The following is a 23890-nucleotide window of genomic DNA, read 5'->3' as shown; positions in this document are numbered from 1 at the left end:
GGTTAGTTCAAAAGTTTGTGAGAGGGTGTATCACGCCAGTAAAAAAGGAGATTTAGAAAAATAAATGAGTTCTCTATTCAATTATATGCCAAATTTTTTATAATAAAAGCTAAGAAAATATGTTAAAGCATGTTACTAAAATTGACCCAAAATAAAATTAAACACTCAAAGAGACTAATTATCATAAAGAAATCAGAAAGGTATCTGAAAACTACCCTCATCTCCATCCCCACCCCCCGCAACAGCTCAGGGTGTTTTTACTGGTGAATTCCATCAAACTTTCAAAGAATTCTTACACTATTAAAATGTTCCGGGGCACAGAAAAAGAAGGAAAATTTGAAAAATTCTTTTATGAAGGAAGTAAAACTTTCACTTCGTTCTGACAAACATGCTTTACTCTAACCCCAGTAAAAAATAAATAAAGATGACTTGTAAAGATCATTAATTTTCACGCACACATCAGAGAAGAGTGAGGTCAGGTAATCTGGGGAGAGAATGTATGAGCCTGGGAATGGCTTTCAGCTTCTCTCTTGGAGAAAAGAGCCACTTCTTTTAATCTGACCCATCCCTCTGCCTTTTTTGACAGATCTTACCTAATTCATTTCTGAAAACTGGGCATATGTCCCAGTCTTAAAGATCCTTAGGAGGGAGAGCCAACATGCTCCTTCTCTCAACAGTCTGTGCCAGGGCTTTACCTGTCATCACTCCCAACCTGTTTTCCCAATGCCGCACAGCAGTCCATTTCCTTGTGGCTGGTGCACGCACGCACACACAGACACAAGCTACTGTTTTCCTCCTCTATCCTTTAAATAGAGGATACGTTCAGATTAATTATGGATGTTGATCAAGGATCTGAGTAGGAAAATTAGGCATTTGGTATCATATCTCTAAGTTATGTATTTATTGTCTGTTTTGCTGGGCATATGGCCACGTGGAGCTGTTCTACTGAGCTAAGAAAGTGAAGTGACACTAGTGTAGCCAAAGTAAGAGAACTGCTCAGGATCAGAAAATGACTAGGGTGCCTGGGAGGCTCAGTCGGTTGGGTATCTGACTTGATTTTGGCTCACTTCATACTCCCAGGGTACTGGGATTGAGCCTCATGTGGGTTAAGACTCTCTCTCTCTCCCCCTCTGCCCCTCTCCTCAACTCACATTCTCTATCAATCTATCAATCAATCTATCTACCACATTCTATCCAATCAATCAATCAATAAAAATAAAATGATTATAAAACTACTATACCTAGACCCCAAGTCATGGCTGACTCACTATCTATTCCCTGATATACAAGACAAATAAAAACTTATTCATACAGGAGCTCCAATGTCATCATTTTCTTGGTTGCTTATAACCTAGAAATTAGAACCTAGAATCTAACATGTAGAATACAGTAGTAATGAACACATTGCTGTTAAAACTCTAAATATGACAAACAACAGAAATAGTATACTTTTTGAATCCCAGAAATGCCTAACCTCTGAGAGCACCCAAAACTCTCTAGAAATGACCCAGAGTGAGTTAAGTGCCAGGAACTTAAAACCATATACTTTTTTTTTTTTTAACGTATTTATTTTTGAGAGAGAGAGAGGCCCAGAGCATGAGTGGGGGAGGGGGAGAGAGAGAGAGACGGAGACAGAATCTGAAGCAGGCTCCAGGCTCCAAGTTGTCAGCACAGACAGAATGTGATGCAGGGCTTGAACCCACGAGCTGTGAAATCATGACCTGAACTGAAGTCAGATGCTTAACCAACTGAGCCACCCAGGTGCCCCATCTACATTATAAATTAAAAAAATATATATGGTTTGGGGGCATCCGGGTGGCTCAGTCAATTAAGCATCTGACTTTGAGTCAGGTTGTGATCTCACAGCTCGTGGGTTGAAGCCCCACGTCGGGCTCTGTGCTAACAGTTCAGAGCCTGGAGCTTGCTTCAGATCTCTGTCTCCCTCTCTCTCTGCCACTCCCCCACTCATGCTTGCACTCTTGTGTTCTCTCTCTCTCTCAAAAACAAATAAACATTAAAAATTTTTAAAAATATAAATAAAATAAAATTTATAATATCGTTTAGGATTCTGAGAGCTGTTGTCTTGTTTAAATGAAACCATATATTTATGAAAAGCCACAGATATAAAAAGAGAAAATGATCTGTCAATTCGAAAAGTTTATCACCAATAAATAGCTGTACCTCCTTTAAAGATAAGCCCAGAAGGAAAATGTCTGAAAGACTTGGGTTCCTGGGTAACTCATGTACTCTCCCTGTCTCTTTCTCTCAAAATAAACTTTAAAAAAAAAAAAAGGGGGCGCCTGGGTGGCGCAGTCGGTTAAGCGTCCGACTTCAGCCAGGTCACGATCTCGCGGTCTGTGAGTTCGAGCCCCGCGTTGGGCTCTGGGCTGATGGCTCAGAGCCTGGAGCCTGTTTCCGATTCTGTGTCTCCCTCTCTCTCTGCCCCTCCCCCGTTCATGCTCTGTCTCTCTCTGTCCCAAAAATAAATAAACGTTGAAAAAAAAAAAAATTTAAAAAAAAAAAAAAAAAAAAAGGAGAGAGAGAGAGAGAGAGAGAGAGAGAGAGATCATCTTGGTAGCAGCCCAGCACAGAAAGCAATAACTACTTCCAGCACTGACTCAAGTACAAATTCTTACCCAGAAAAAAAGGTTTAAGGACGCTATAGTGTCACTATTTATATTATGTTGTTCAATAGAGTAATCTGAGCCACTTCTTGACTTTCTCTACTCCAGGCCTTATAATGACCCCCTTGGGGAGCATTCAACCCCAAAGCGGGGTGTGCAGGCAAGAAAAAAGGAAGATGCACCCTTTGCATGCTTCTTTTTTTATGATCCCCACATTCCATCTCTTGAGGTTCAAACCCCCTTATGAGAGAAACAAGATGGTCTACACATGGCACAATATCCCCAGTCTGTTCCTGTTTCTCCCAGGCTTTTCTAGTTTTTAAAGGACATAACTTTTTTTCTCTGCTCCACAGCTTACTCACCTTCTTTTTGTTCTTTGTAGAATTCCCCCTTTAGGACTGTCATGAGGAAAGGGAAAGGAATATGAAAATAATATAAAATGAATATTAGACTGTAGAATAAATGAACAGCTCCAGAAGATGACCAAAATATTGTGCAAGTAACAACTTTAAAGGAGTAAACTGTGACCCATTAATTTGAAGTTTATGGCTCTGCTCTTCTCAGAGAACATAATAAAAAAATGCAATCATTTGCAAGAGAAATGATAGCAGTAAATCCCTAGAAATGGGGGTTACAAACAAACCCAATCATACTGCTTTGTTCACTAATGTAATGTCCAACTGAGTCATAACTTTACAAGGAGAGACTAGAAATAATTTTGACATCATAATCTTAACTTGGTCTTGGAGACATTCAAAAACAGAGCACGAAAGAACAAGTTCAAGAACGAGGAGCAGGCTGTGCTCCAAGTGTAGGGTACTTACTACCCTCTTCTTTCTCAGTGATCACCCCCTCACCCCCAGTCACTTCTCCATTCCTTCCCTCCTTCTCACATCTGTTCCCTCCAACCATTTCCTCAACATCCACGCTGCTTTATTTCCACTGCCTCTTGGTTCAGAGGGCACCACCCACCTTTTTTATGTTAAAAGGAGGCCTAAGCACAAAACTTCCGTCATTATCTGGGATTTGCCTGCCACCACAGTAGACAGACTGTGCAGGGAAGATGAATGCCAGTTGTTGACCAGATGGTTAGCTATGGGAAAGCTCTTTAACTTTTGTAAGCCTCAGTTAACTCATCTAAGATGATGAGGTTAAGATTAAGATTTGCATTAAAACTTAGATTTAGTTCCTTAAAGATTTTATATTAATTCATTTAATCCTCACAACAACCCTGTGAAGCAGGTATTACTAGTCCCATTTTACAGATGAGGGAACAGAGGCACCAAGAGAATAAATGACCTGCCCAAAGACACATGGCTACAAATGGCAGAGCTGAGATTTGAACAGTTATATGGCACCTGAGTATAAACTTTTTCTCTCTCTACTGCCTCATCTACTTACTCAGTTAATACTAGCTCTGATTATTACTGATTGGCAATTCAGGGTCGTGGTCACATGATAACTGAAATGATAAGCTGAAGATGGGCATGATGTAGAAAGAAAACTAGTAAAAGCTACTAATCATCACGGGAGCAGTTAACTCATTGATATATTCACTTAATAAACGTTAGGTCTAGGCACTGTTCTAAGGGATGAATATGTAGCTGCAGATGAGACAAAGTTTTATGGTTTTATCTCTGTACCTTTCCACATGCTGTTCCTTTTGCTTAGAATGTGTACATACACATGTACACACACACACATACACACCACAATCCTCACTTCTTCCCTCACTCTGGTAAAAGGCAGCTACTGCTCAGTCAGTTCTGGATTCTCACCTTCTGCACCATCTCAGATTCTGCAACTAAACTCAGAGAGGAGCAAAAGAATAAAAGAACAACAGTGAGAAAGAAAAAGGAGGAAGAAAAACAAACAAAAGAAAAAATACGTTTGGAGGAAAAATATATTAGAGCGGAAAAGAGGGGCGCCTGGGTGGCTCAGTCAGTTAAGCGTCGGACTCTTGGTTTTGGCTCAGGTTATGGTCTCAGGGTTCAGGAGTTCGAGCCCTCCATCAGCCTCTCCACTGTATGGAGCCTACCTTAGATTTTCTCCCTCCCTCCTTTCCTCTCTCTCTCTCTCAAAATAAATTAAAAAAAAAAAAAAAAAAAAAAGAGTGGAAAAGATGGGGCACCTGGCTGGCTCAGTCAGAAGAGTGTGTAACTCTTGATCTCGGGGTTGTGAGCTCCAGCCCCGTGTTGAGCATACAGATTACCTTAAATAAATAATTTTTTAAAAAAATAAATAAGTAGGAGCACCTGGGTGGCTCAGTCGGTTAAGCGGCCGACTTCGGCTCAGGTCATGATCTCGCAGTCCGTGAGTTCGATCCCCACGTCAGGCTCTGTGCTGGCAGCTCAGAGCCTGGAGCCCGTTTCGGATTCTGTGTCTCCCTCTCTCTGACCCTCCCCCATTCATGCTCTGTCTCTCTCTGTCTCAAAAATAAATAAACATTAAAAAAATTTTTTTAAATAAATAAAAAATAAATAAGTAAATAAAAAGTGGAAAAGATGAAACTAAGAAGCAGTTTAATAATACTTGTTTGTACATGAAGGACTTTTACATGGAGAATAACACTAGGTTCTTCCCCTTAGGGAGTTATAAGGGAGGACATCATTTCCAGTGAAAGTGGTAGAGGTCAAGTCAAGCAGCTTTTACTGGGCAGTTACCATAGGCAGGATATGATCACTACTGTCCAGGGGCTTACACTTTAATGAGAAGGACAGCTGTGCATAAAAGAATGACTAATAATCAACTTAATGGAACAGATTAGAAGAGTAATGAATTCAAAGAAGGGAGAGATCTCTATGAATTCATGAGCTGAGATAGAGAAGAAACACTTCACTGAAGAGACAAATTAGTGAAATCCTATAAATGAAAGATAGACTCCAGGAAAGACAAGAGCAGTAGAGAATGGCATAAAATATGATTTGGAATGCCTGGAAAATGCATTTTTAGCAACTCCTCGCTAAAATCAATTTCTTTACTTCCTCACTAGAATCTGTGTCAGGTTCAGCAAATCTCCATTCTCCAATTTTTTCTCCCCTCTTTCCACTGGGTAATTCCATCAACACTGTTTTTCTATCATCTAAAACACAAAAGTGAAATGACTTCTGCTCTACGGCTCCATTTCTCTCCTTTTTTCTTTTTCTTTTTTTATGGGAAAATTGCTAGAAATCATCATCTATACCCATGTCTCCTATTCCTCTCCTCACATTCTCTCTAGATCCCACTCTGTTCAGGTGAACCCCACACCAAACTGTTCCAACCAGGCCAGCGGTGACCTTTGCATGGCTAAATCCAGTGGTCAATTCTCAGTCCTCTGAGTTTATCTGACTTCACTTGATGCCTCTCTCCATGAAATGCTTTCTGACCTGGCTCTCAGGACACCAAGTTCTACTCCTTCTTGATATCATTCAGTTTCATGGCTTTAAATATCATCTATATGCTAATGACTCCCACGTTAATATCTCAGCCTTAATTCCACACTTCTGTACAAACTGCCTGCGTATCTGAAGACACCTCTCTGTAGATGTTCAAAGGCATCTCAAATTTAACAAATCTAAAATTTTCATTCCTAATATTCCACACCCACTTCCCCCAATTCTACTCCTTTTACAATGTTCCCATTGTTATCCTTGAAAAATGATGGGCTCTAATTCAGTTGCTCAGGCCAGAAATCTTGAGAGTAAGCATCAAACTCATCTTCTTCTCACCTTACATCCAGTTCAGCAAGTCATGATAGCACACTCTTCAAAATATCTCTAGAATCTGGATTTATTTTTAACACCTCCTTGTACTCCTTGTGGAGTTTAAATCACTATCGTCTCACGTGGATTTTTACAAACCTGCCCATCGGCCTGTTTCTCTTCTATTCTGTTTCTCTTCTATTCTCAACAAAACAGGTAGAACATCTACATAACATACCAGTCAGACCAGGGTAAATCTCACTCACAGGAAAGGGCCAATGTCCATTCTCTGGCCTACAACACCCATTCGATCTGCTCTGCCTAGTTTACCCCTCTAACCTCGTCTAACACACTTGAACTTGTTCACCTATGCCAACTCCTCTACCTTTTCCCATTCGCAGAACACACCAGGCACTGCTCTGTTCTTGTCTGTTCTCTCTGCTTAGAACATGCTTCTCTCAGATAGCCACATGAGGAGATTCCTCACTTTCTGCAGGGCTCTGCTCCTATGTCTTAGAGAACACCACGTTGGCCACCCAATCTAAAATTCGGAACTCTTCCCAAAACTTCCAATCCTCCACCCCTCTTAGTTTTCCCATTGGCATTAGTTATCATACAATAAAATTTACTTCTCTTATTTATTATCTACCCCACTAGAATCTAAGCTCTGCAATGGCAAGACTTTACTACTTTGTCCCCAAGGAACTTGAACAGTAACCAACAAATATTTTGTGAATGTTATCCATTCTATCCATGCTATCAAATATTAATTATAGGCTTCATAACATTCAAGAGAATCTGTACTCAGGAAGAAATTGTTTTGTGTAGAGTATAAGCCACTTGAAACTGAGGAGTTTTGGTATTTTTTGGGGGGGAGAGGAGACATACTTTGCATTTTATCTTGTAGTCTGTTTTTTTTCTACTTAATATATTAAAAATATTTTCCTATTTCAGTGCAGCTCTTCCTGCCCACAGGTCCTGTTCCCATGCTTTAATAAAATCACCTTTTTGCACACACACAAAAAAAATTCCTATTTCTTATATAAGATGATTGGTAGAACACATCTTGATTAAGAATCATTGTAACTGCACATGCTTTCCAGCAAATTCCATTTTGAAAATACAATTACATATTTTTCGGCTCTTTAACATCTTCACCATTATTATTTATAACAACATTTTTTTTCAAAAAACAGCTCTTGTTATTTTCCAAATTTGAATGATAAACATTCCCTAATCTAACACTAAAGAGTTTATTTATCTTTTTTCCACACCACATTTTCAACTATAAAGACAAACTGTAATGTATTTACCACAAAAGGAATAACCTAGAGATAACTTTTCATTAATACATTCTCATTATTGCCTATCGAAGTGATGGAATTTTATGTCATGCATTAAAAAACTCAATGATAATATTATAATCTTTATATTCTAATGACTTTTGGTGATGTGATACATATGCATATTAAACTAACTGGATGTGAAATTTGGGGAATTTTTTAAATCTCCTCAAGAAGATAATCCATAGAAGAATCCACATACTCCCAAGAACAATGTTACTGTACTACATTAAATCTAAGGTAACATCAATATTATAGCTCACTATTTATATATTATCCACCACTAGGAAAAAATGAAAAAAAATATCACCCATTAAAATATGGCAAAATGCTTTTCTATCACTCAGAATTTTCATTTTATGACTACTGAAAGAGCCTTTTCAGATTTATTTAGACATAAATTTCTATCATATATCATTCTTGTGCTTATATAAAAAGGAAGATATAAGTGAAATAAATTGGTCAAGGTACTCCCAATACTTCACATTCAGAGGCTGGCTCGTCTGAATCACTTCTCAACTCAGTCTCATCGATGTCTATGTTTTTCCACCAATTTTGTGTGTTATGACATCAGAACAAAAGAATACTCTGCCGTGATGTATGTGGCTTTTCTGGCCTTACTATAACATAACAGTGTACAGTTTCAAACCACAAGTAGACTTATAGTCTTTCTCAAATGTTCCTGAAATGGTGCGCTGACAGAAACTTTGAGGAGCTACGTTTTGCAGTCATGCCACCAAGGAGTGACAACCTAGGACTCATGTCCCAGCAATGGGAATGAGGTCATGTCTGCTCTGCTGGTTGACAGTTACTGTAAAATGCTCTAGATTGTAAGACAACCACACCTCAACATCAGAAATGTAGCATGTTCAAAAATGTGACTTAAAATGTGTAACATACAGCAGCAAACTTCATTTCTGCCTTTGTTAGGTGTCAGTAGGGAAATCTCACTGTTTGGTTGTGGTCTGGGTGTGCTCCAACTTTCCCAGCTAAGTGTTATGACACACGGAATCTATGTATTGCCTGTCAATAGCAGGGAAAGATTTGGTTTTAGGCAACAGACTTGGAAACCAGTGTGGAGGCTGCTATCAAAAGGTAATAAAGGAAAGCTGAGGTCAATAGAAACAAGAGCCCTGTTTAGGCTGGACGGCATGAAGAGATAATGTCACAGGTTCGGTTAACAGGGATATCATGGTTCATTTTGGTTCTGTTTGATGACTTGCAAATGTAAGATTTTATGAATTCTTCATATTTTTTCTACCGGACTAAGCTATAAGAATAAATGGCTAAGACAGAAAAACTTAGGAATTCCCAGTTTAATATGCTGGTTTGAGAAAAAAATTCACATTAGATATCATTATTTAACATTTATTGAGTTCCTTAGGTCTTATAACTGGTGTTGAAATACAGTATTAAAGGTAATCCTATAATCCTCAGGAAAAAAATGCTGGCTTTTTCAACCCTAGCATGAAAAGAAGGGGCTGCCTGTATTATGTCAATTCACACTCTTAGAAAACCCATTAAAATAGCTGGATATTATGTTCAAATCCTCTGGTACAAAATGAGGATTAGAAAACTGGCTATAGAGAATATTTCCAACCCGTCCATGGTTAATCTTACCCTTAAATATGAAATTGCATGAATCTTCCCCTGAGGAAGAGAGCACTGTAATTTTTTCCTTCTTGCATAATAGATACACTAAAATAATAATGCAAGAAACTATAGTTAAATCAATTTACCTGACAAACAAATAAGTACCTCTTTGTATTCCCGAGGAAGGGAAGAGACTAATGGTGAGGAAGTGTCCACATTTTGCTAAGCTTCTGACAGGGGTCATCTCATTTAGTCCTCCCGGTGTTATTTGTGAGGGGGGTGATTTTGGAAACCAAGTCTTAGGAAATCCAAGTAACATGCCTGAGATGGTGCAGCTAGTGGAAGCAGGGGTGAAGTTGGAACCCTGGCTGCTTAACCTTCTCAGTCTATGCTCTTTACACCCTCACACCTGCTAAAAGACTATGAGTCTGCCAAAAGTGATGCTTTCCGCCTCCATGTAATCCTGGATTTCTCAAAGAGGAATACCTAAGAGAGAAGCCAATCCACATTAAGACACAGGGAGAGATTCAATTTCTATTCACCTGGTAATAAGCTTAACAGTCTATTTACCGGAGTTTCTAGAATGTTCTCTGGCTGGAGGTTACATTGCTGACACTACTAATTAGATCCTTTCCCAGAACCTAATCAAAACCATTCGGGAATCCTCTCCCTCCCCTTTTTGCTCTACCACTGCCTCTTTTTCTGCTCCCTCTGCCATCTCTCGTAGTGGATAAATGGGAATGGAAAAACTTCGTAGAGGAGACAATTGTCCTGCCCTCTAGTTTTATAGTCTAGAGTTCTGGGGCTTTACAATTGGGTTTTAATCCTGGAAAGATTAAGCAGCTTCCTGCGACTTCACCCATAATCATGAGGAGTCTTGCAAACCCAACCAGAATGCAGGGTATTTTAACTACAATTTACACTACTAGACCCTGGGGCTGCCCACATCTCAATTGAATGAACTTTTCTATTCTCAACAGAATTTGAATTCTCAATAGAATTCTTTTCCACCTGTGATTCTTTCCTTCTTTCTTTAAAGACCTTCTCCTTCCTACACATTGAAACAGAACAGAAAATCTCTTTGGCTTTCTTCCTTCTTCCCTGCTACTCTATTTATAGTTCCAAATGTTGCCAGGTGTCAGCAACAAAATTAAAGAGGGACCATTAGAGTCTCTGCAAGCTGTTGTTGTTACTTAGGGTACACGTAATATTTTGAGCAAGTTCGGTGCAGTTGCACTCATTCAAGTATTCTGGACATTTTAAAGATGCCGAATGATTTACTCATTTGCAAGCCCCAAACAAAGCCTCTTTCTGTACATGCACATCTAAGCTGCTAATACCTAAAGAATTGAACCTGAGGGAGTCATGATTCAAGCTGAAACCCTTCACTGAGAGTGCCTGTGCTAGCTGGAGTGTACTCAACTTCATGTTGTGATAAAGCAGATAAGTTGTTGTGCTTTAACACCAAAGAAATGGAGCGAGTGCTTACAATGATAATTTCCGTACCTTTAAAAGCAGGCACACGTGTTCATCAACAGGTTCAACTCATCTATCTAGAAAATGGGAATGGTTTTAATTAAGAGATAACTTCTGAAAAAAATTAAACAAACTGCTTTTGCTATTGCTTTTGCTTAATTAGCTTTATCTCGTAAGAAAGCTGGAAACTCATAGCCTACTTAGTTTTGTAAGTATGACAGAAGCATCCTGTGGTCAGGTGGGTGTGTGTAGGGGCGGGGGTCATAGAACACAAAGCAATTTTGCTGTGTTTCTTGGAATAACTAGCATGAGCAAGCTCATATTTTGACCAGTGGATTAGACAGATGAGGAATATAGGCAGGTGTTCCCAGCTCTCCCAATCCTGCCAGTCAGGAGAAATGACCAGAAAGTAGCAGTAAAAAAAGAACCAAACCACAAAAAGTAACTTTTAGTTTCCCAAAGCATAAGTGATCATGAGAGCATAATTCTAGTGGAGACAGCTGGTATCAGCAGCTTCAATGCACCAGATCTGGTTTGAAAGTTAGCCTCTAGTATTGGTGCGCCTGGGTGGCTCAGTCGGTTGAGCCTCCGACTTTGGCTCAGGTCATGATCTCCCGGTTCATGGTCTTGGGCCCCGCACTGGGCTCTGTGCTGACAGCTCAGAGCCTGGAGCCTACTTCGGATTCTGTGTCTCCCTCTCTCTCTCTCTGTCTGCCCCTCCCCTGCTCACGTTCTTTCTCTCAAAAATACATAACCATTAAAAAAAAAAAGTTAGCCTGGCATTTTTTTTAAGTTTATATATGTATTTTTGAGAGAGATAGCACATGTGGGAGGGGCAGAGAAAAAGAGGGAGAGAGAGAAACCAAGCAGGTTCTGCACTGTCAGCACAGCACCCAACACGGGGCTTGATCTCACGAACTGAGAGATCATGACCTAAGCCAAAATCAAGAGTCGGACGCTTAACCAACTGAGCCACCCAGGCACCCCAGGCTGGCATTTTTAAGACCAAAAGGTGGAGGTAGAGGGAAAGATAAACAAACTAGGTTTCTCTTTTACAGTCTGCTTGAGCAATTCAATGTGCTTTACAATTAATTTTTACCAAAACCTTTAGCAGATATTTTTATACCAATTTAAAAGACTATAGGGGTGTCTGGGTGGCTCAGTTGGTTAAGCATCCAACTCATGATCTCAGTTCAAGTCTTGATCTCTGGGTCATGAGTTCAAGCCCCACGTTGGGCTCCCGCACTGGGTATGAAGCCTACTTAAAAGTAAAAATAAAAATAAAATAAAATTATAAAAATGGGTGTACAGAGGCTCTGAACTTGGTCACACAGCAATGCAGGTCTAAGCAACCCCAAAACCATATACTAATCATTATATGCAGGTAATGTGGAAGTCAACCCTAAGTCTCCATGGCTTCAAAGCCCATGCTTTTCCCACTATATGTGCTGAGTTTTGCCTTTTTTTAAAAACACTATTCTGGAAGGGAAAAAAAATGAAGCCTGTATTAATAATGTTTTTGAGCCTTTCGGCCGGAACCGCCATCTTCCAGTAATTCGCCAAAATGACCAACACAAAGGGAAAGAGGAGAGGTACTCGCTATATGTTCTCTAGGCCTTTTAGAAAACATGGAGTTGTTCCTTTGGCAACATACATGCGAATCTACAAGAAAGGTGATATTGTGGACATCAAGGGAATGGGCACTGTTCAAAAAGGAATGCCCCACAAATGTTACCACGGCAAAACTGGAAGAGTCTACAATGTTACCCAGCATGCTGTTGGCATTGTTGTAAACAAACAAGTTAAGGGCAAGATTCTTGCTAAGAGAATTAATGTACGCATCGAGCACATTAAGCACTCAAAGAGCCGAGACAGCTTCCTGAAGCGTGTGAAGGAAAATGATCAGAAAAAGAAGGAAGCCAAGGAGAAAGGTACTTGGGTTCAACTGAAGCGCCAGCCTGCCCCACCCAGAGAAGCACACTTTGTGAGAACCAATGGAAAGGAGCCTGAGCTGTTGGAACCCATTCCCTATGAATTCATGGCGTGATAAATGTAAAAAAAATAAAAGACGTCAAGACTGTAAAAAATAATAATAATAATAATAATAATAATAATGTTTTTGAATATATTTAGTTATATTTAAATGTGTTATAGTTCCAAAACTCACAGAAGTACTAATAGCAAAGGAGATATGACTAGATATCCAGGAATAAAAGTAAATCAGAGTCCTACAGGATTATAACTAGTGATTAGACTCAAGTGATCATTATGGGGCCCCCCCACAAAAGTTAGCAGTTTACCATATTTATCAATTTCCTTTACAGCATTCCCAGAGAGGAATGGCACCGGTTACTTCTAAATTTGCCTCGGGTTCCCACCACTGAACACTATTAATTATAAGATCAAGTATAATAACTCTGATGTATTCCAGCTCCTCTCCTCCCTCCCACTCCATAGTCCACGTCCACCTGCACCAGCCCACTTTTGAGTAGTAGAGGGCAAGGCTCAGTGTTCCCAAATGTCATCGTGTAGAGCATTAGAATAAACCTTAATCTGTGTACACTCTAATGACATTTTCACTGCTCCAGCCTTAGCTAGCCTGCAGCATTCACTCCCCGTTCCTTTTTGGTGATGGTGGTGGGTGTGGAGCACTATTGACAAAGGATGCTTCAAATTTAAAACTTCAAAAAATTTCTGCAGACCTTTTTTCTTGGACAAAAACACTTTGTTTTCATAGTCCCGGGCTTTTTATACTTGAATTTTCTTGTCTCTTTTACAACTAACATCAGTGTGTAAATTTTTTTTTATTATTAAAATGCAAAGATCTGTGCTGTTTGAGGCTTTTCAAGAACTTAGAGAACAGTGGGTGTATCTGCAGCTACCTCATATTGATTTCTCCCTCATCTTCAGGATTAGTTGATTTGCTTCAAATAAGATTTCTGTACCACCTGCATCAGACAGAATTTTAAAACCTCAGTAGAGAACTTAAAGAAACAGAAAATATATAGAAAATATCATAGTCAATAAATATTTATCTTTATTTCACTCTGCAAGTTATTCCAAAGAGACTTCTAAATACCATGAAGGAAATGCATGGCTGTGGATATAAAGCAAGATGAACCAAATGAGAACAGCAAATGCTTTACTTTCAGAGCTTGCTGGAGCGAAGGTATGTAGGTTTGCAAACTCCGGGGCTTCCCTGCGGAGGAATCTGAAACTGGCCCTGCACACGGAAGGAAAGGACATACCGAAGAAAGAGGCGGTATATGGCACGTTTAACAAGCAAGGGAACTTACATGCGAGGCTTCTCTGGAGAAGCTGCAAGGCGCATAGATCTCCACACCCGCCTGCCAGAAACTTCAAAGTTTATACAGAGGCCTTATCTGGGTTAAGTGTACCGTCCAGATGGTCTTGGCAACGCATTGCTCTCCCCCGTTCGGGTCCCTGAATATGGCGCTGGCCCGGGAACAATCCGCGGAACGTGCAGAACGTGCCTTCCCAGGACGGCCTAGGGGAGGAGCCCCCGATCCTCTCGCTGGCCTCAAGGGTCAACCGGGGGTCACATCCATTTGATGACCTCCTGCAAAACTCTATTCCTTATGACTGGCTCTTAACGATCTTACAGGCCCGCCCCTTCCGCCCCTTTTGTAGTGTGCCCGGAGGGATAAGCAATGGGTTTTATTGGCGTGGAGGTGCTCATTCAGCAGACAATAATGACTGCTTCAGGCTCTTGCAGGTAAACCCAAATTTCTTCGCACACATCGTGACCTCACAAGGGCTTCTTCATGATCATTCATCCCTCACCATCCCTCACTCCATTGTCCAAGCCACAGGGCCAATCCATGTTCGATTCTCAGTAGTCCACAATCTGTCATGAGCCATCTGGCTTTCTTACCGGCCATTCCAGGCTGCCGAAAACACTACTAGCAGGGCGTAAAATACCCACTCAGTGCGGTTCTTGGGTAGTTTCTCCAATTTCCTTATGCCCCGCCCCAAGCAAATTTGTATTTGTTTGACCCTTGACATTTTTTGTGGGGGCAGTAGATTTATTGGTTCCCATTTGGCATTTCCCCTCAGCACTGGTTTGATTACTCTAACACAAAGGTAGAATTCAACGACAAAGGTTTGCAGAGCTTGGTCTTGTAGGATATCAATGCCCAATATGCTCTTTGGTTTTAGAAAGACAAAACCTCATATTCTCACAGGGGAGAACACCCAATTTGCAGGGTCAAAGGGCCCTTCCTGACTATAACCAATTGCCCTCTGCAGCCCACAGATGGCGCTGAGGGGGCCAGAATATTTCTGAGGGTTAGTTACCATGTATTAGAGTACACGTGGCTCCAGTATCCACCAGAGCTGTCACCTTTTGTTTGTTTGTGGGAGACAGGTGAACAGTGAGCTCAACACGAGGCCTCTGAGCCCCTCCATTGGCATTCACCTGGAGGCAACCCTGCATCCCACACCCAGGATGTGGGAGGAACCCATCCCAAATAGGATTGTATCCCTGAGGCCTCTGCAGGAGCAGGAGAGGCATCTGGGATGATCAGGCAGATGGACAGGTCTGAACTGTTGTTCAGGTTTTAAGGCTTTCCATAGGCTGATGAACACAGGGATTGCAGGTCTGTCTTTCCAGGTGGAGGTGAGTTGCGGGCAGCAATGAAGTCAAACCACATTTGCTTCTGGGCTACTTGTACTGGAAGCTTTACAGCTGATTAGGATAGCTGGATTTCCCAGCATCACAAATGGCTTGTCCCATGATTGGGCTCAGCATAGATATCAGCATCTCATACCAGGTACTGTGGGCAGACTGGAGTATCTTGGCTTTCATCCCTACAATGAATGTATCTAGATCAGGGCCTTCAAGATAGGAGTGTAGATGGCCTATCTTATTCCCAACTCTCTACAAATTTGTTATACCTTCTCTACAGATTCCCAGGGTCTTACATGCCCAGGAAGTTCCCCCTCGTTGAGCCAATCCTCCTTGAAGGCTAGAATAATCCCTTCTGTAAGGAAATGAGTACCTTGCACACACACACATGCAGGTGCTACTGGAGGGAAGGGTACATGATGAATCCTGCCTGGACAGAGAAATGCCATCATGCCCATACCCCATAGCCACATTACCCATGCCTGGATGCTTTCCCTGGCCTTTTGCTGAAACTTGGCAGCTATATCAATAAGCACAGGGGGAGTATATCCTCTGAACATGAATGTTTCCTGAATTGGAGGCTGCCCTACTGGCTGGGGTTGTGGTTACTGTGCTTTCACTTTTTCTTTGTATCAGGGGTCAGAGGGCACAGAATGTTTTGTCCATTTCTTTTTTTTTTTTTTTTAAGTTTATTTAAGTTATTTTAAGTGTATTTATTTAAGTTATTCAACACACATGAAGGAGGAGCAGAGAAAGGGAGAGAGAATCCCAAGCAGGTTCTATGCTGTCAGTGCTGAGCCCAATACAGGACTCAAACTCACAAACTGTGAGATCATGACCTGAGCTGAAGTCAAGAGTCAGATGCTCAACCAAGCACCCCCGTTTCACTTTCAATCACCACAACATCTTCGTCTTTATTCTCCTCATTTACCCAGATATCTTACCTCTTAGGGTCCCAATCAGTAGCCTCACTTCCCAGAAGTTGCTTTTTTTTTAGTCAGATAAAGGAAGCTCCAAAAAGACTTCTTTCTAAATCTGTTGAATCTCAAATGCCTTCAGCTTAAAATAATCTTCGTATCAACTCTGGAGTTCCAAGGGGGCCCCCACAACTTCTAGCAAGCTGGCTTCCTGGGCTATTTATTATGGATAAGGGAGTTGATTTCCTGGGAAAGTTGCTATAGGTTATGAGAGCTCTATTTATATATATGGTTCATCCATTGTCCATTTGTATAGTCAGTCTCTCATGGTCATATGTGATACCATTTAGCAAGGAAGGAAGAAGAGACCTTTTTTCTCCTTTTCTTATAAATCCATATTGTCATGAGTGTCAGCATGTGTGCCTGAGGTTTAAAGGAATTCAGAATGAATATGGAATACTTTCATCATGGTCAGCCTCTTCTTTTTGTTTTCAGCTCAATTGTCTTGCATTGAGACTGTGCTGAGGAAGAACTGCATCCCCTAGCCAACAGATACAAAGAGAGTGCAACTGAGATGGAAGATATACAGGAAACAAATCTAAAGGCAAGTGAACACAGGCTCAAGAGAAGGAATGTGGGCTTTCACTGAGAAGGATTCTTACAGTGACTGGTTGTCTGGCTTTAACTCAAGGAAAGTCATAGGGGATGATCACCCAAGGTGGTGGGGAGAGACAGAAGCAGAGAGAAATGGAACAAAAGGGAAAAGACAATGAGGCTCAATCATTCTAATTAGTACTTAACTTTCTTACTACAAAGAGTGGTTGGGGGCACCTGGGTGGCTCAGTCGGTTAAGCCTCCGACTTCACCTCAGGTCATGATCTCACAGTTTGTGAGTTCAAGCCCCGCTTTGGACTTTGTGCTGACAGCTCACCGCCTGGAGGCTGCTTTGGATTCTATGTCTCCCTCTCTCTCTGCCTCCTCCTCCCTCTCTCTCTCAAAAATAAATAAACATTAAAATTAAAACAAAGAGGGGTGCCTGGGTGGCGCAGTCGGTTAAGCGTCCGACTTCAGCCAGGTCACGATCTCGCGGTCCGTGAGTTCGAGCCCCGCGTCGGGCTCTGGGCTGATGGCTCAGAGCCTGGAGCCTGTTTCCGATTCTGTGTCTCCCTCTCTCTCTGCCCCTCCCCCGTTCATGCTCTGTCTCTCTCTGTCCCAAAAATAAAAAAAAATAAACGTTGAAAAAAAAAAAAAATTAAAACAAAGAATGGTTGGAATGATCACTCACACAAGTCAGTGTTCTTCTCTGTCTTTTCCTTTACCAACTCTAAATTGGATTTTTTTTCTATAATCCTGAGACTAACCGCAGGTCTTATCTCTCATACTTAGAGAAGTATAAGGCGCCTGGGTGGCTTAGTTGGTTAAGCATCTGACTTCAACTCAGGTCATGATCTCACAGTTTGTGAGTTCAAGCCCTGAGTTGGGCTCTGTGCTCACAGCTCAGTGCCTGGAGCCTGCTTTTGATTCTGTGTGCCCTACTCTCTCTGCCCCTCTCCCACTCATGCTCTGTTTCTCTCACTCTCAAAAATGAATAAATGTTCAAAAAAATTAAATATTTAAGAGAAGTATGGCAGGGTGTCTGGGTGGCTCAGTTGGTAGTGTGTCTGACTCTTATTTTTAGCTCAGGTCATGAAATCAAGCCTCAAGTCAAGCCGAGTGTTGGGCTTCATGTTGGGTGTGGACCTGCTTAAGATTCTCTTTTCCTCTCCCACTGCCCCTCACCCACTCATTCTCTCTCTCTCTCTCTATCTATCTCTCTCTCTCTCCCCCCGCCCTCTCTCTCTCTCTCTTTCATAAAAAAAAAAAAAAGAAAAAAAGAGAAAGTATGGAGACTTACAGGGCAAAATCAGTTGACCTAAAGAAAATAAGAAGTTGCAAGGACAATGTAAGGTAAAAAGAAAATGTTATTAATGATATCATTAATAGAAGGGTAGTGAAAATGTCCTTTTTTGGCATATTCCATAACTGATATCTCTAAGTAGACTAGAATTTTTTAAAACTTAAACTTAAAAAAAATAACTGCAGTTTAATACACATAATAGGTACCATCTGTACCAAGAGTGGCAGACAAGTAAAAACTGACTTGTCTTGGGGAGAAAATGTTGAAATGTACTTTAGATGGAAAGGGCCAATTGGCATCCAACTCAAAATACTCAAAAAATTAGCCCACGCTGCCAAGCCATTAGCTCTTACTAAGAAACATTGGAAGATGGGACATATGTGCTATGATTAAAAAGGGTAAAAGCTATGTTCCTTTTTAATGAAAAAATTGAGAGAACCCTGTGAATTATAGACTATTCAACTTTGCTTCTGAGTCCCAAAAAGATACCGGATTTAATCTTCACATAATCACTGCAAAAATATCAACAATGCCGAGAATGGGGGAATGCGCGGCCTGACTCTGTGAAGATGAAATCTCATCAAACCCACACACACATCTATGACAGCCTACAGGCCATGTAGATAAGATGAATACAACTGATGGAATGTTGTGGACCTGAATAAGATTCTAATTCTAGGGGCACCTGGATGGCTCAGTCTGTTGAGCATCCACCTCTTGATTTCGGCTCAGGTCATGATTCCAGAGTCGTGGGATCGAGCTCCACATGGGGCATGGAGCTCTGTGCTGAGTGTGGAGCCTGCTTAAGATTCTCTCTCTCCCTCTCCCCCCTCCCCCATGCTCTCTCTCTGTCTCTAAAATAAAAAGATTTTATTTCTATAATAAATTTTTCATGAACAAGAAAGGTTTAGTTATAGTATGGGGTTTGTAAAACTTACATAAAGACTTATATCCAAAGGATTCAAAAGCTCAAGAACTCAAAATGTCCCAGAAACACCTTTCAAAGGTTGCCCCATTTAAAGGCAAATAGTTTAGTCACCACCTTCAGCCTCCTGAAACTGCACCACAATTAGTCAAGAAAAAGCACTTTTGTCCCCAGCAAACTGGCTGGATTTGAGTCTCTATTTACGCCTCATCAAACATCCTTGTGTCAGAACTATATAGACGTAGGTAACCTGATTGCAATTCCCTCCACCCTCTCTGATCCTTTTTTCCTACCTTATTTTTCTTCACATCATATACCAGCTGTAATATACTATAAACATTACCTTATTTGGCTTATTTTTGGTCTCATCACACTAGAATACATGCTCTATAATGACAAGGATTTTTATCTGTATTGTTCACTGTTACGTCTTCAGCATCTCATGTGCCTAAACAATCATGATAGTACTCAATAAATATTTGTTGAAGCAACTATAGAGGGATGGGTCAGGTCAAATGAAATAAAGGCAAATGAAATAATTTTTGAAGGCAAAAATAAAGAGGGTATACCCTTGTTATCACATTCTCAATTGTCTTCTGTCTTTAAAATCAGAAACATCAAAAAAATTATTTTCTTTGATCTTGTATCCCTACCAGCTGTCCCAATCTCTTGTCTTTCTTTCATAGCCACACTCAGGATGAAATGGCCTTGAGTCACTGGTTTCCCCTTTCTTATCTCTAAATACCACACATGTCAACTCTGTTCTGTCATACTTTCACTCACATTCGTTCTCTCCTGGTTCTCTGTAATTCTCCCAGTTTGCTCTTTCATCATCCTTTCCCTGAATCTTTTTACTGAACTCTTAGATAACGGTTGTCTCTTCTTAGCCCTCTCTTTATATACTATTCTTGGACAACGGCATTCACTCCTTGGAATCAGTGCATGACCCCAACCCAAATCTCTGCAGAAATCCAGATTAATATCTTACAAGTGGTCATCTCCTCCTGGATGGCCCTAGGTCACATTAAAATTAAAAGTACAAAACTGAGGGGCACCTAGGTGGCTCAGTCAGTTAAGCATTGGACTCTTGATTTCAGTTCAGATTATTATCTCATAATCATGAGATCAAGCCCAGCATTAGGCTCTGTGCTGGGTGTGAAGCCAGCTTCAAGATTCTCTCCCTCTCAGCTGGATCACTGGACTCAAATCCTAATGTGGATAGGATAGGGAGGATGAATTACAAGGATTCATGGAGTAAGATCAGATTACCAGGAATTTACAAGTGGATTCCTGCCCCAACCAAGCCGCATTTGTGCAGATTTTTTTTTAATTCAACTTAATTGACTATTCCAAAGATTTTTTTTCCCCTATTTTTGATGATTGAAGCCCTTAAGATGCACAATGGAATTTGTTTTGCATTTTTTGGTAAAAGGAGCAAAGCGAGGACCTGGAGATAATATGCTGGAGCAATCTCCTTGGAAGGATTCTGCACCAGTAGATGGTAAACATTTAAAGGGGAAAGGGGAAGGGTTGTTTAAAATTGTAAATCAGTAAGTCACTTCTAAATGTAAAGAACAAAATTGGAGTTGAAGAATAAGTAGGTTTCCAATTGGCTATTGTTGTTTTTCTTTGGAAAAAAAATTTTTTTTTAAAGTAAAAAGAAAATTCTCTCCCTCTCCTCTGCCCCTCCCCCACTCATGCACTTGCATGTATGTGTGTGTGTGTGTGTGTGTGTGTGTGCATGCACACACATGCTCTCCCTCTCTCAAAAAAAAAAAAAAGTACAAAACTAAAATTTTAAACTCAATGACTTCTCATCATATTTTCCCTCCCCAAGGAGAAAGTCTCATCTTTGTTCAGGGTCTGGGGTTTTTACTGAGGATTGTGGTCTGGCGTACATGTCCTCTCAGGCATCCAGGAACAAGTTAGAACAAAGACAAGGGCTCAGGTATTATTCCTTGGAGCCAGGGGGTCTTGGTGTCGAGATGTCTAGTGCTGGCCATCTGGAATATGCATATGATAGCTTCATCTGGTCATTCTCACCTGGTCCTTTCCTAGATATTATCTATACTAGAGAAATCATTAACTCCTTGTCCCTTACAAGGAGGACATACACTATTTCTATTCTCACTCATGTGTAAAGTGGGGTGCAGCTCCTAGCAAGAACAGAAGCAGGGAAAGAAGCAAAAAGCAGGTTTTTATGGGGTCCTTCAGTTTCCCTATGTTCCATAGGGAGCTCTGAAACTAGAAATGACTTCAGAGTTACCTTGAGATGGGCTTGGATGGCAGGGCCTTTATATCCCACATTCACACCAGCTACACGATTTGTCCGATGCAGTGCAAAATTAAAAATGCAAGACTCACTGTTTAAAAATTAGGATTTCCAGGGGCGCCTGGATGGCTCAGTTGGTTAAGCATTGATTGGACTTCAGCTTAGGTCATGATCTCACATTTCATGAGTTCAAGCCCCATGTCAGGCTCTGTGCTGACAGCTCAGAGCCTGGAACCTGCTTTGGATTCTGTGTCTCCCTCTCTCTGCCCCTCCCCCCTGCTCATGCTCGCTCTCTCGCTCTCTCTCGCTCTCTCTCTCTCAAAATAAATAAACATTAAAAAATTTTTTTTAATTTTTTTTTTTAAATTAGGATCTCCAAGTGGTTGACAGTCGAGCATTAAACCAAGCACTAGGCCCCGTCTGGGCATGTGGTGCTGAGGGAATACACAGGTCACAAGTACATGCACCTGGACCTATTCCTCATCGGTCACTGGATATGGACAAGGTCTCTGCAGCTGAGACAAGCTGTGCAGCTGGCACAGACTGCATTATCCACCACACCAAGATTTTATCACCTTGAAATTTCTTCTGTCAATTCTCTCTCCTCAAGTGAAGCTGCCAGTCAACAGAATTAAGGTTCCCATCATCTCTTGCCTCAATTGTTGATGCAATCCCATTGTCTATTGTTTGTCTATTTCCATTCCAGCCTTCATACCCTCCACTGCTGGAGAGGACATTGACATTTTCATTCTTAAAATACTAAATGGCTTCCCATTGCCCAAAAGATTAAAATTTGTTTATTTTTTAATGTTTATTTATTTATTTTGAGAGAGAGGATGTACAAGAGAGTGTACAAGCAGGAAAGGGGTAGAGAGAGGAGAGAGGGAATCCCAAGCAGGCTCCTCACGGTCAGTGCAGAGTCAGCCATGGGGCTCATTCCCATTAACTGTGAGGTCATGACCTGAGCTGAAATCAAGAGCTGCACACTTAACCAACTGTTAACCAACAGTTATCCAGTTGTTTAAATAAACATTTATCAAACTTTATTTCACAAAACACTAGTCTTCAGAGTGGGGAAAAAAAAAGCGATGCTTACAAGTTTTCTTCTGATTTATTTTAAATATATGTAATAAAAATACTAAACCATTTCCACAGCTGTATTTAGTTTTTCATTACAAATGCTCTCTCCCAGGTCCGAGAATTCCAGAATTACTAGGAAAAATCTTCTAATCAAGGAATATTTGATTCGATCTGCATATTGATCTCTAAAGAGCACTTCCTAATGCCTAGATATATATCATCTTATTGATAACCACTAAACCTCTTATCTTTTATATCTAATTTTAATAGTATATGTGATATTAAATATTTTTTATTTTATACATGAGTTTTATGAAATATTTTGTACATTGAATGTGAGGATTATAGGAAGTTAACTGCCACTACTTTTTAGGATGTATTCTAATTTTTATTTTTTGACTAATAAACTTTTATTCAATGGTTATTTATTTATATGACAGAGAAAGGGCACGCTCGTGCACGCCTGCACAAGTGCAGGGGAGGGGCAGAGACAGGGGGAGAGAGAGAATCCCAAGCAGGCTTCTCACTTTTAGCACAGAGCCCAATGCAGGGCTCAATCCCATCAGGAGATCACAACCTGAGCCAAAATCAGGAGCTGGAGGCTTATTTGACTAAGCCACCCAGGTACCCCTTTACTATTAAACATTTAAATATTACCTACAGAAGGAGTACATACAGAAAGATGCAATCATCATAATTGTATACACTGATCAATAATCATAAAGGGAACACAATCATGCAATAACCATCAAAATCAAGAAATAAAATATCAGCATCTAACAGCTTCCCTGTGCCTACAGTGGCTACTGCTTTCCCCTTCCCCATGTGAACTACTAACCAGCCTCTAACAATTTGCAATCTATTTGAATCCAAGTTTGATCTGCATTCACTGCTCCTGATATTTCATTATTGTGCCAGCTAATGGTGGAGCTGGGATTCAAATTTGACTCTGTTTATTTGTAAAGTCTATGCTTTTGGAAAGTTCTTAATAGTTGTTTCCATTCCCTACTGACACCATAGAACTGCTAAGAAAAAGAAAACACAATTATTTCTTCAAATTGCAGAGGTTATCACACTGCACCTTGATGGAAAATAGTGCCCTTCACACAGCCAAGTAAAATATCAAAATGAAGGTGGACATTAAATCTAATTGTTTATTTAATAATGAACCTACTAACTCTAACATCTTTGGATGGCTATAAGAACTGCATATAGGCATGTGTGTATATGTATACATGTAAATATATACATTATATTCACATGTATTATATGTATATAATCCCGTATCTGCAATGAAATATATTTTGTAAGTTTGACAGAAACTCTTGGCAGTAGCACCTGCCCTGAATCTATATTATGTAAATAAAATTCTGTATGTAAACATAATACATAAGTAGATTTTGCTCATGAAATGTTAATGTGTTTGGATAAG

The 23890-nt window shown here is 40.5% G+C and overlaps 1 protein-coding gene and 1 long non-coding RNA gene across 2 annotated transcripts in view; one reads left to right on the top strand and one right to left on the bottom strand.

Annotated features, from left to right (window-relative positions):
• Window positions 1–14168, bottom strand: part of LOC123610844 — a 146715-nt gene extending 132547 nt beyond the window's left edge. The window contains exon 1 of the long non-coding RNA XR_006718313.1: window positions 14016–14168. This is a non-coding gene — a long non-coding RNA (uncharacterized LOC123610844). The remainder of the gene's footprint in view (window positions 1–14015) is intronic.
• Window positions 12245–12798, top strand: LOC123610843 (60S ribosomal protein L21). Its single transcript, XM_045501942.1, has one exon. The coding sequence runs from the start codon at window positions 12284–12286 to the stop codon at window positions 12764–12766; it is 483 nt and encodes a 160-aa protein (XP_045357898.1). The 5' UTR covers window positions 12245–12283; the 3' UTR covers window positions 12767–12798.
• Window positions 14169–23890: the final 9722 nt, after the last annotated feature.

This window comes from Leopardus geoffroyi, chromosome C2, assembly GCF_018350155.1.
Source record: "Leopardus geoffroyi isolate Oge1 chromosome C2, O.geoffroyi_Oge1_pat1.0, whole genome shotgun sequence".
NCBI lineage: Eukaryota > Metazoa > Chordata > Mammalia > Carnivora > Felidae > Leopardus > Leopardus geoffroyi.
Note: the sequence above shows the minus strand (reverse complement) of the source record. Positions and strands in the feature narration are given on the sequence as shown.